General features: G+C 39.7%; 1 protein-coding gene across 3 annotated transcripts in view; it reads left to right on the forward strand.

The window, feature by feature from the left end:
• The window catches only part of PLD1 (phospholipase D1, phosphatidylcholine-specific), a 158,193-nt gene that overhangs the window by 40,228 nt on the left and 104,604 nt on the right, over positions 1–13,361 (forward strand). For all 3 annotated transcript variants that reach the window (XM_006890352.1, XM_006890354.1, XM_006890353.1), the window contains exons 8-10: positions 557–709; positions 3,737–3,886; positions 5,955–6,038. In XM_006890352.1, coding sequence (XP_006890414.1) covers positions 557–709; positions 3,737–3,886; positions 5,955–6,038 — 387 coding nt within the window. The remainder of the gene's footprint in view (positions 1–556; positions 710–3,736; positions 3,887–5,954; positions 6,039–13,361) is intronic.

Here is a 13,361-nt window from a genome sequence, read left to right on the forward strand (position 1 = left end):
TATTTTTTATTATTTTATTACTGATATCTTTATTAGAAATAGCTTGCCTCTGGAAACCCTATGAATGTGGAGAAATAATGAAAGTTATACAAGTATCCGTATCTCATTCATAGGGTCGCTATGAGTCACCTACCACTCAATGGCACTTAACAACAATATCTTTATTAGCCTTTTTCATTGAGTTTTTGTTAGCAAACACCAACCCCTCTCATTCAACAACTTCCATCTCTCCTCTCCAGCCCCCCCTCCCAGTGCTACCTCCCTTGGGCATGACCTGCCTACCTGGTCGTACCAGGGGCTTTCTTCCAGGGTTCATTGTTAGTGTTTAATTAAAGAGCTAAGGAATTATTTTGAAGTCCTTGTTGGTAGCACTTCTTAGAAAAACAAAACAGAAAAATTTCTCACTTCTTTTGCATGGTAATTTTTAAGCAACTAAATCTTCCATATTAAAAATGGAAACTCTGTCTCTAGTCTTCTAGATGCTTATTTAAAACCTGATGTCATAATTACTCTGGTTTCAGCAACTCGAGACAAAACCCTTCCTACCCTCTTACAGGTGGTTAATAGTGAAGGATTCCTTCTTAATGTACATGAAACCAGATAATGGTGCCATTGCCTTCGTCTTGCTGGTGGATAAAGAATTTAAAATTAAGGTGGGGAAGAAGGAGACAGAGACGAAATATGGACTCCGAATTGATAACCTCTCAAGGTAAAAGCTTTAAATATATTGTTAATTTCTTATACTACAATTTCTTGAAGGCATTATTTTCTTCTCTCAACTTTAAGTGATGTAGGTAAAATAATGCAGTTGTCAAAAATTGTTATTTAGAACTAACCCTCCATTAAAAGTAATGAACTAATGTTTCCTTGTGTACATTATTTAAGAATAGAATATTCTGTGTGAAACAGAAACAAGCAGAAATTCTTTCCTGTGTTGATATATGCCTTTTTAAATAAAATTAACTACTCACCGATACAAGTGGACTAAACATAAATTAAGGAATGGTGACTCTCACTTGTTTTATAAAATTTCTTTCTTAATTTTTAAAATTTCTTAATGTAATGAATTAATTTATTAAAACTTTAGAAATTAATATCCTGTAACAAGTCATTTTATCTCTAGAAATTCTGCTTATACATAAATTTTAAAAAAGATATTTTGAAAGGCTATTCAAATGTACATTTACTATAGATTTTATTAGTATTTGCGTATATATTAATAGCATTGTTTATTTACTCAAAATTGTAGTTTAACCCTGTGTGTGTGTATGTCTTTTTCTTCATCTATACAATTAGATATAGTTCAATCTAATGTGCATGAAAGCATATGTATATTTATTTATTTATTTACACACACATGGAAATAAATATATGTAAGGACTGGCCATCCACTAACAAAATAGCAGGCCTCTGAAAACCCTATGTACAAAAACAGATTCAACCTGGAGAGGGTTAAACCAGGCTGCTCCTTGTAGGCAAGGATTCTGGGGCTTTGTCTGACATACTTTGGTCATGCTGTAAGGAGGGACCGTCCTTGGAGAGGGACATCATGCTTGGGAGGGTGGAGGGACAGCGCAGGAGAGGAAGGCCCTCTATGAGATGGATTGATTCAGTGACTGGGGTAATCAGGGTGGGTGTGTCAGAGGCAGTGCGATTGGCACAGGATAGAGCAGGGTTTAGGGCTGTTGTACGTAGGGTCGCTATGAGTTGTAAGCGACTCGAAGGCACATAACAACAATAACAACATATGTGTACACATACTTACTCATACTCCATACATACTCATACTCACCAATCCATGTATGTTTTTCATAGCTAACCCTCGGAGGGGGTGGTTCAGATGCTGTAAATTGGATGGGAGGAGATTGCGCATCTTAGTCCCTTGGAGTAGCTCAAACCTTTGGGCTAGCAACACAATTCCTTACTCAACGAGGCTGTCAGAGCCAGTACACACACACACACACACACACACACACACACACACACACACACACTCATCCAAATATACATGTGTTGTTGTTGTTTTATGTTGTGGAGCTGGAACTGACTCATAGCTGGACCCATCAGTGAGCTCTCAGAGCCTGTAACTTGCACGGGAGAAGAGTTCCCATCTTGCTCTCTCAAAGCAGCTTAGTCGATTCAACCCACTTGCTTTGAGGATGGGGAAACTCTTAGCACAAGACCACCCAAGCTCCCTGCATATGGATGGACATGCACTGGCATCCTCAGAGATTTGGCAGGCTCGGTTCAACACTATTTCTATAAAGCAAGTGTCACAATAAATTGAGCTGTATGATTTTTCTGGTTTCTCAACAAGAAAAAGTGTAGAGGGGTTTTGATGGGTGGGGTTTGAGGGAAATTGAATGGAATATGTTCAAATTTGTATTTGAATTTTGTAAATAAAACAGTAGAAAAATAAAATAAAAAGATATTTGAGCAAAAAAATTAAAAAGGGGGAAATAAAAAGTAGAAGAAAAGAGTGTATAAAAGTTGTGTGTACACTATAGTAAAGGCCATTAAATATGCAGCAATAGCATTATGAAAATATTTGAAATATTGCAATAATATAGCCCAGAATGATGAACTAAGTACATAATGTTAGACAAATTGTAACAATAGACTGAGCTAGCATTACCACCAGCCTTCAGTTTGTGAAGAAATGCATTCTCTGCAAAGGACAATAACACCAAGCACAGTAATAGGAGGTCTGGTGCATGTTTGCAAGCACGTGTGTGTGATGCGTGAGCGAATGTGAAAAGATGCCATGCTCTCTGACAGAAGATTCAGGATTGGAAGCGATGACTCTGCCATTCAACTTGCTTCTTCCCGCCCCTCCTTTTTATATTTTTTAAATTGATTTGCTTATAAAGTTTACGTACATTGTGTTTCCCATTATTCTTCATTCACGTTGTGTTTCATACAATCATCCTCATACATTATGTTGTAGACATTAATCACCCTTGGACCTTGCCTGTCATGTCCCTGTCTTTTCGCCTGGATCCTGCCACTTGCTTCCCCCCTCCTCCCCGCTTCCCCCCACCACACCGCCCTGAATGAGCCCCATCTCCCCAGAACTTCCTTCTTGCTGCTGCATTTCTGTTTTCCAGAGAAAAACAGGAATGAGGACATTATTCTTTCTGCCACCTCTCTCCCCACCGCTTAGAAGTAGGTCGTTGCTTGTATCGTTTTTTGTTACCCTCCTTACAGCCAAGCTCATTTATGTACACCGAGAACATAATGTATGTTTTACATGTGTGAACAAATGGATGAATGAATAACAATATGTGTTTAATTTTTATATATTTGCAAATGCTACCAAAAATTATTAAGACACCTGCATATATACATGCGTGTAGATAGATAGAGGCTATTTTCCTAAAATAGGGTTTTTTTTTAACTATTTAAAATTGTTCTCTTTTTTTTTTTTAACTTCAGGAACAAAACAAAATCTTGTGTTTAATTTTTAAAACTTACTTTAAGGGGGAGCTCTGGTGTCCTAGTGGCAAGAAACTGCACTGCAATCCCATAGATATGTGGTTCGAATCCACCAGATGCTCTGCCGGAGAAGGAGGGGCCATCTCCTCCTGTACCAGTCAGATCCGATTTGATGGTACACACAGACACAAATAAAATAAAATAATAAATAAAATAAAATACCAAACAAACAAAAAAACCTTACTTTAAGAAATAGAACACCATGTAACTATACTTTTTTGTGCTTTGCTTCTCTTTGAAGGACCCTTATTTTAAAATGCAACAGCTATAGACATGCCCGGTGGTGGGGGGGAGCAATAGACGAATTTGTCCAGAAGCATGGTGCTGATTTTCTCAAAGATCATCGGTTTGGGTCGTATGCTGCTATCCACGAGAACATTTTAGCTAAATGGTAAGAACATTTTCTCTAAGATGGTCAAGGTTGCTATAACCTCTAACATAGTAATAGACTCAGTTCACCAGAACTCAATTTTCTAAATTGTGAAAGTGTATTCTGTAAGCCCCTTTCTTTTTGAGGTACTCATAACAACATCGTAGGACTATCTGAGAATGACATGCTTATCGAATTTTTGTTTTTATGAGTATTCCTGTGAGCTTTAGATAGCTAGCTTTAGATCTTGAAATCTGATTTTTAAAATAGCTTACAAATGCTGGTAACTCTCTGGCCTCATACGTTTTCTTAATGATACAAATTCTTTTCTATCGTGAATTTAATTGTTAGATGTTTCTGTTCAATGAAATTAGCTCTAGCATGTTTCCCTACCGAGAGATTGGGGAATAGAGACTGCTTTAAGGGTCAGGAAAACAACTGTGTGTATGCATTCAGACAAGAAGAACTCCAGCCTTTCTGCCATCAAGCTGATTCTGACACTTGGTGGCCCTATAAATAAGTTGAATTACCCCATAGAGTTTCTAAGTCCATAGCTTTACTGACATCAGGATTGAGGGAAGGCAGAGAAGGAGGGGAGAATGATCTATACTGCATTGAAACAAATGAGGGAGAGAACTGTTTAAAAGGGATAAATGATTGGGTATTATTGTCATGATAGGAGTCCAGAATGAAGACTGCACAGTGAAGTGGACTTGGGGGCAAGGATTGTATAACAATGAAAGATTTTATTCTTTTACTTTTCAAAAAGAAGAGTGAACTGGAGGGGGCATGGGCAGGTGTGCAGGGAGAAAAGTGTAACAATGAATGAATGAAAACCCAAAGTCTCTGTAAACTTTCATTAAAATTAATTTTTTAAAAAGCCCACTGAACTTCATAGAAGCCAACTGCCACGTCTTCCTGCAGAGCAGCTCAGCTGCTGGATTCAAACCACTGACTTGGTCATTCACTGCTGCTCTCACTGCTCTACCAGAGTCCCGTGTGAGTTCAACAGAATCTGGGAGTTCATCTGGTCTCTCGATAATGTAATGTTATTGTGGTTGTTGTGTACCCTCGAGTTGGAGCTGACACACAGCTGACCCCTCTAGCAAGTTTTCAGAGGCAGTTAAGTGCACAGGATGACGCTGCCCATCCTTCTGCGGAGCAGCTGTTGGATTTGAACTATGGGCCTTTGGGATCCCAGCACAGTTCCTAACCACTGGGCCACCAGAGTGCCCTTTTCATTTAGAGGAGGTGCAATTTGGGGTGATCTAAGCAGAGAAGGAGCTCTGGTGGCCTGGTCTATAGAAAGACAGGCAATCCCCTCCTGTGAAGATTTACAACATTGGAAACTCACTATGAGTTAAACTCAACTCTAGAGTGATAAGATGAAGGTGGGCTCTGGTAGCCTAGTGGCAAGAAGCTGCACTGCAATCCCAGAGGTGAGCAATTCAAATCCACCAGATACTCTTCTGGAGAAGGAGGGACAGTCTTCTCATCTACCAGTCAGGTCTGATTTGACAGTACACACACACACACACACACACACACAAAACAATAAAAATTAACAAAAATATTCCAGCATATAGTGTTGAGCTGAAATGTCTTTTTTGGTTTCTTTTCTTTTTTTTTTTTTTTTTGTTAATTTTAATGAAAGTTTACAGAGATGTTGAATTTCCATACATTGATAGTTACACTTTCCCCCCCCCTTTTTTAATTTTTTAAAATTATTATTTTTGTGTGTGAACAGTCAAATCAGCTCTGACTGGTACAGAAGGAGATTGCCCCTCCTTCTCCAGAAGAGCATCTGGTGGATTCGAACCATTTTTGTTTCTTTTCAGAAAATAAACATCAGGTGTCCTACCCACTGCTTTTGACCTACTGTCCTAGGTAACAGAGGAAAGGTAATATTTCCCATCTTTGTTTCCCGGTCACACAAAAGAAGTAGTTTTAGATTCTAAGCTGTGACTTCTGCATTTTATTTTGTCATAGGATATGTTTTCTTTATTCCATTTTTCTTTTATGGGGAAAAAAAAAAGTCAACTCCAAACATCCACAACATGAAACACATCAAAACTCCCTTGTCTTTCAGGTATGTTAACGCCAAAGGCTATTTTGAAGACGTGGCCAATGCGATAGAGGAGGCTCAAGAGGAGATTTTTATCACAGATTGGTGGTTAGTATTAGCCCGTGGGGACTTTGCCTGGGCGTGTGTCCAGCAGTGTGGTGCTGCTTAAAGACTATGCATTATGGAAACTAGCCGTGCCCACAGATGGTTTGGCCCACGTCTCAACCAATTAACCATAATTGTCTCCAGTTAGAGGCCTTTCCAAGAATCTAAGTGTCCAAATATGTTCTTAAAATATTTACCTTGAACAGTTTTGTTGTCGTCTTTCCATTTAGAAAGAGAACTCTAACTATTCACGTTAGTGAAGATTATTCTCTAAGGGAAATGCAGTTGTAGAAAGTTAGAGGAAATCATCTTTGCTGAGTACTTTTCCTCATTTCAGCGGGTCTGATCAGGTCCAGTGAGCATATCTCATTTGAACTGGTTTCTTTTGATGGTAAAATTGTTCCATTTGCCCATTATTGGTAGAAATGTCCTCTGTCATGACCAGGTCTGGTCAGTTTCTCCGGCAAGATACCAGGTTTCATTTTCTGCTCCTTTGAAAGTTGGTGGGCGTTATGAGGCTTATTAAGGTCACCACAAGTCTCACATCTAAAAGGTGTTTACTCTCGGGATGTTTTACTCCTGCAGCTGATGTAGGCTTTGTAATCTACCTTCCATTCGATTGCCCGTCTACCTGACCACTTAAAACCCATCACAGATGCCAGAATTGGCTCCCATGGAAAGGTCTGAAATGTGTTCCCTTGTCAGAATCCAGATGTCTAAAATGGTTCTTATTTTTCTTCCCATTTGTTTTCTAAATAATATCTTTCCTTAGCACTGTGAAAAGAGAATCAGAATGTATTTTCTTCTACTTCTAGGTTTTCAAGGGAGAGAAGAACTATAAGAATGTAAACTCATTTTCTTCTAATGCTTTGCTTTCGTGATAGGGAATGTCCAATTCTATCTAGTGCAACTCAGTAGTTCTCAGCTCTGGCAGGATTGCTGTTTGGAGTGGATGGTTGTTTTTTGTTGTTGAGAGGGCCTACCCTTCCCTGGTATAAAGTTACCTACTCCCTGACCTCTGCCCATTAGGTGCCAATTGTTTCCTCCTTGCTGTGACAACCTAAAATGTCTCTGACTCATCCACTGGGTTTTCATAGGGTATAAATCACCCAGGAGGCGACTGGCCATCATTCTTCCTCAGAGCAGCTGGTGGACTCACACTTCTCACCTTTGACTTGGTAGCATGACTCCCTACTCACTGGGCCACCAGAGCAGACATTGTAAAATGTCCTTTGGAGGCGAGATCTCCCTGGGTGGAGAAGCACTGAGCCTGTCGCCGAGGCTCGTGACTGGCGTGTCTGTGAACCCGCCCAGGCCCGTGTCTGTGGACATTAGGTCTCCCCTTTGTAATTCTGCCAAATTTGCCTTTTCTCTCTGATTCCTTCTTCGGAGCTTTTTCCTCTGTTGATGATGTTGTACACACTTTGTCAGTAAATGCATGATCAGTATAGTACTATGTTCTCTTTAAAAATACTTCTGACTGAAATAGGAAAGGGACTGAAAATCCTTTTTCCTCTGAGTGCTTATTTTTATGCTTTCTGCAAGAAAATAACATCTCTTTTGAAGGCTCTGAATACTAAAACAGAGATTTTCATTTCAGAGTCTAGAGATGGAAACGTGGATGGTTTCTCTTCCACTGTAAACAAGAGAATGAATCAGGGAAGGGTTATTTCTTTCATGTAATGTCACTGGGTAACGTCTTATCACAATGCACTCTTTGGAAATGAGACCTTGCATGCAAGTTACTGTCCTTAGAAAAGATGGACATACTTTTTTCTAATTTCTTTTTTTATTATTTTTGTGTGTGTGTGTGTGTGTGTGTGTGTGTGAGTGTACCGTCAAATCAGATCTGACTGGTATAGGAGGAGATTGTCCCTCCTTCCCCAGCAGAGCATCTGGTGGATTCGAACCGTGCGCCTCTGGGATTCTAGTTGCAGCTCCTTGCCACTAGGCCACCAGAGCTCCCCTAATTTCTTTTTTTACTTTTTAATTGATATTTTAATTAAAGTTTATAAAGAACTTGGATTTCCCATCGTTCATTGTTGTACATTTTCCTCCCTGCACCCCCTGCCCCCATCGCTTTTTTTCTTGGGGAAAAAAGATGGAAGACATTCATGTCACGCCCAGTATTTGACGAAAGGAAACATTCAGAAGCTTAATAAAACCCAAATATCTTATGATTCGAGACCGTTAAAAGCAGGCTTGGAGTGCACGGTCCTTAGGAAGTCTCTAATCTAATTCTAAAGACAGAATATGCTTTGGTGAACTCTCTCTTACCCTCTCCTTGTCATCAAGTTGGAACCGACTCGTAGATGACCCTCCACTGGGTTTCAGAGGCAGTGAACTGTACAGAAGGGAAGCGCCTATCCTTTTTTCCTTGGCACCACTGAGAGGTTCGAACTCCCAGAGATGTGGAGTTGAGGTTATGTGACTGTGCAGAGATGCCTCCAAGGCTTCCTGCTTGAGGGAAACTCAGCTCATTGCCATTGAAGCATAGAGATCTTAGTCATGACTGACCGCCCAGGGAGTTCCCAGGGCTGGAAATCATGGGAGAGGAGGTCACCCCTCCTCCGTCCAGGGGTTGCTGTGGGTGGATTTGAACTTCCAGAGAGGGACCTATAGGGATAATTTGCTAAAACAGTTAGCACACGAGCAAGGGTGAATATAGTGCAGTGAGGAATGAGAGTGTGTCCTCAGAGTGTGGAAGTGAGGTCTGTTTTTTTATTCATTCCTTTACCTAGCAAACTTTTCATTAATTTGTTAACTTTTTTGCTTTTTCATCTAAGAGCTAGTTAATGAGAACATTGAGAAGGTGGTGAGTGAGACTGTACAAATATTAGAAAGCAATGAACAGAAGAGGTCATATTCTCAGTCTACTTTAGGAGCTCAGATGTAAACTGAGATTTGGGGGAAACTTGGTGGTGAGATCAAGATCGAAAGCACAGAGGGAGCACAGAGAAAGGGCAGTGCTGACCGCAGGGGAGATAGTGACGGGGGCCGACTGGAGAGGGTGCTGGGTGGGTCCTGGTGATGGAGTGGGCCCAGAGAGAAGGGGGAGGAGTGTTCTGAATGGAGGACTAGCCAGTCCCAAGGCACTGAGGGTGAAAGAGCACAGCAGTTCCCAAAAGGAGTGGAGGTTGCCTGTGGCTTGAGCATTGAGCCTGTTAGGATTGTGTCTGGAGGTGACACTCAGAAAATGGATTTGAACAAGTTATGAAGGACATGGGGTAAACCACAACCGCAAAGGAGTTTGGACCTAATTTCATTAGCAATGGGAACCACTGAAGATGATTTTGGAACATGCAAAGGTACTTTCCAGGTAACAATGTAGAAGAATTGAAAAGAGGTTATGGAGACCTCTGGTAGGGGGCGTCCACTTCCTAAACAAAACACCTCCGGAAACCCTGTGAACTTTGATAAATGCCGATAGTTATAGAAAGACTTCAAGCGTTTTGTTCCTAGAGTCGCTATGACTCATGCTCCACTCAAAGGCAATCAACAACAACAACAACAGTGCGCTACATAGGGGTCCAGGAGAAACTTGATAAAGATCTCAGCTCAGCCTCTATGAAGAGCCTTTGCCCAACTACTTCTAACTTAGCTAAGATACAAAGGTAAGGGTTCATTTCTGAAGCATAGTAGAAGTAATATTAAAAATTCTCTAAGTCATTATTACCAAGGGAGGATAAACCCATAGCTAACAATATTGGTTTCTGAGCCCATCACTTGAACAGGAGACTTACTGTATTTCTCCCGTGGAGATGTTGGTGAACACAAACTCCCAGAGACACTGGCCTTTGACTTAGCAACGCAGCTGCCTACGGACTACGCCACCAGAACTTTCTAAAATTAATAGTAATAGCTAGCATTTACTGAACCTTTTAGCCAGTGCCTGGGACTGTGTTACAGATAAGATAACTGAAATCTGGTTAGGAATTGGCTGGATCCAGGTGTGTCTGCTTTGGAGCCCACATAACTCGGGGCTGCCAAGAATCAGGTGCCCTGGATGATGTCTGAAGTCCTGTTCAGCTCTGGGATTCTTCACTACTCAGGTGAATATCTGGCTTTTCTAGCACCATTTATTAAAGAGATTGTTTATTTGACCCTCAGGAAGTTCAAGTCCATCAGTGACCCCAAGGGATAAAGATAGGAAATCTCTTCATGTGCAGTTTATAACCTCTAAACACCTGCTGGGTGATCAGCTAGGAGTTGGTTGTGTATCAAGAGCAGTAAGTTCTCTTGAGAGCTTCCGAATGTAATCGCTTTCAGAGCAAACGGCAGTGGTAGTCAGGTCCCATACCCCCGAGTCCTTCTGGTCTCATGCTCACGCTCAACGTTTGAAAGAAGCTTATGTTTGAAGTTTATGTGATCTGGTAGATTTTTGGTTAGTCATTTCTCTGGGTTTTGGCTTTTCTTCATTTTTCTTTCCTTGGAATAAGGAGAGACCAACAATTACACTTCAGACAGACACTGACAAGCACTTCACCCACTCACTATACACGATAGTAGAATGGAGAACATTTTCTTTGTGAAATATGTTGTGTCCATTGAGCTGAAACAGGATTTTAAAAGATAAAGTTTATAGGAGAAATGAGAAACTGAAGAGAGGACAGAAAATGGACTGGAGGAAAAAAATCAGCATGTTTTTGACAGTGTCGTAAATGAAGCCTATTCTAGGTAAGAGAATATATAGAGAGAAAATTTTTCTTTTAGTTAGTTTTCATACTATTAGTCTTTTAGACTATGAGTAGTAGCTGTGTAATAATTATTTAGTTGATCTCTGCAGCGTTTCTTAAAAGAATGGGGTTGTTGTTGATGTTGTTGTTGTTATGTGCCGTCGAGTCACCTGTGACTCATAGCAACCCATGTTCAACGGCCTTAAACCCTGCTCTGTCCTGTGCCAATTGCACTGTCTCTGACACACCTACCCCTATTACCCCAGTGACTGAATCAATCCATCTCATCGAGAGTCTTTCTCTCTTGCGCTGTCACTCCACTCTCCCAAGCGTGACGTCCCTCTCCAAGGTCACTCCTTTCAACGTATTCAAGATATGTCACATGAAGCTTCAGAATCCTTGCCTCCAAGGAGCAGCCTGTTTCCCCTCCTCTAGGACAAATATGTTTGTTCTCTTAGCAGTCCTTAGTATATTTAATAGTCTTCTCCATCACCACAGCTCAAGTCTCCTTCTATCAGCCCTACTCATTGTCCAGTTCTCCAATCCATAGCAAGTAATTGCAAAGACTGTGTCCTGAATCAGGTGCACCTTAGTCTCCAGACTAACATCATTGCTCTTCAGTACTTTGGAGAGGTCTCTGACAGCAGACTTTCCCAGTGCAATTCGTCTTTTAATTTTCTGGTTGCTGATACCAAGAGTGTTGGATGTAGAGCCGAGCAAACTGAAACTGTCAACAATCTCAATCTCTTCACCATCTATCATGATGCTGCCAATTGGCCCAGTGGTGAGAATCTTTGTTTTCTTGATGTTGAGTCTCAATCCATATTGAAGGCTGCAGTCCTTGACCTACTGCAGCAAGCGCTTCAGGTCCTCCTCAGTTTCAGCAAGCAGGGTTGTGTCATCTGCGTAATGCAGATTGTTGATGAGTCTTCCTTCAACGCTGATGCCAACTCTCTCCTTCCCTCCTGGATATTCTGTTCTGCATATAGATTGAAAAGATAGGGAGATAGGATGCACACTTGATGCACACTCTTCCTTTTTTCATGTAGGGCATATTTTTCATGTGGCTTCTGGACAATTAAGTTTTTTTAGAAACGTGCAAATGTCTTACCTCTTTTGTTTTCTTATTGACTTGGCTTGTTACTAAGTAATTAGAGATCTTTGTACGCTCTAATTATAAGTTGTTCCACTTTGTTCTGTTCTGCATAGTTGGTGAGGAATCATTCGAATCACTGCTTTCCTCTAGACATGGGTTCTTAGTCTTCTGAGTGCCTTCATTGTGCTTTGTTTCCCTTGGAATAGTTTTCAGGAGTTTATTATAGTAATAAACTGTTTTTCAAGGTAAACGTTTTCTGAGTTTCTAAAATCTGTAGATGTATCCTTTCATCAAGTTTGATGCATTTTCAGACATTGTTTTCCAGCATTTTGTATACTTTCCTGTTCTCTCTGAGGACACAAATAGCAGATCTCTTTGTATTTTCTCCCAGGCTCTGAGCTCTGTTTACTTATTTCAGTAATTTTTCTCAGCTGTTCAGGTCAGATTATGACTATTTATACTTATTTCAATTTCCCCCTCTGTTGTTCATATTAGATTATTTTTATTTATACTTCAAATTTTTTTCTGTTGTTCAGATTAGATTGCATCTATTTCTTTATCTTCAGTATATATTATTTCTTTTTATAGACCATATATATACATATTGTTTCTTATTCTTTTTTAAAATTTTTATTAATTGAATGTTTTCTATTCAATTATATTATCTAGTTAAAATAAGGAAATATGTTTTTATCTTAAGAAAATTATAATATAGTACATAGTTTATCTTAAAATATTTTTATTATTATGCATTTTGATGAATGTTTATAGATAATTTGGATTTCCATTCATTCATTGTTGCATTTTTCTCCCTGCCCACACCTCCTCCCCCATATTTTTTATTCCTTTATCCGTCCTTTTCATTCTAGCTTTGAGCCTACCCAGTGGTGTGAGGGTGGTGGTTTTATTAATTATATTCTTGAATTTGAAATGTTTAATTGGTTCTTCTTCATATCTTCTGTTCCTTGTTAAGACTTTCTGGTTTTCATTCCTCTCAAGGATGTCCATACAAATCATTTTAAAACATCTGACAAAGAATTAACGTAGCTAGTCTCAGTAGTCCATGCTGTCTTTTCATTGGTATTGGTTGATCGCCATTTTTCCATGCAAACGAATCTTGAAAATCTTTCTTTGCATGCTAAGTAAATACTTACCATATCCTGAAAATTTTGAATATTAATATGTAAGACTCTGGATCTTGTTTAAATCTTATGGAGAATATGGATTTCTTTGTTTTTGTGGACAATTCAAGTTCCACTTTCCAACGAGACCTTGAAAAGTGTGGTCAGGGTTTTTCTGTCTGTTTGCTAGCTTTAAAAAAAACCCAAAGCAAACAAACAAAAAAACTCAGCAAATTTTAAATGTGATTGGAGTGCAAAATTGGTTTTCCTTTTACTATTTCACACACGTTCTATTTTGTGACAACTCATACCTTTTGTTTGGGGTTTTTTTTTTTAATTCTTTTAAACTTTGCAGGGGGAGGGGTAGGCAGGGAGGAAAATGTGCAACAATGAATGAATAGGAGGAAAATTAAATGGAAAGAATATGCTGTAA

Source organism: Elephantulus edwardii, unplaced genomic scaffold (assembly GCF_000299155.1).
Source record: "Elephantulus edwardii isolate Elephantulus edwardi_28Jun2011 unplaced genomic scaffold, EleEdw1.0 scaffold00088, whole genome shotgun sequence".
In the NCBI taxonomy this organism is placed as follows: Eukaryota; Metazoa; Chordata; class Mammalia; order Macroscelidea; family Macroscelididae; genus Elephantulus; species Elephantulus edwardii.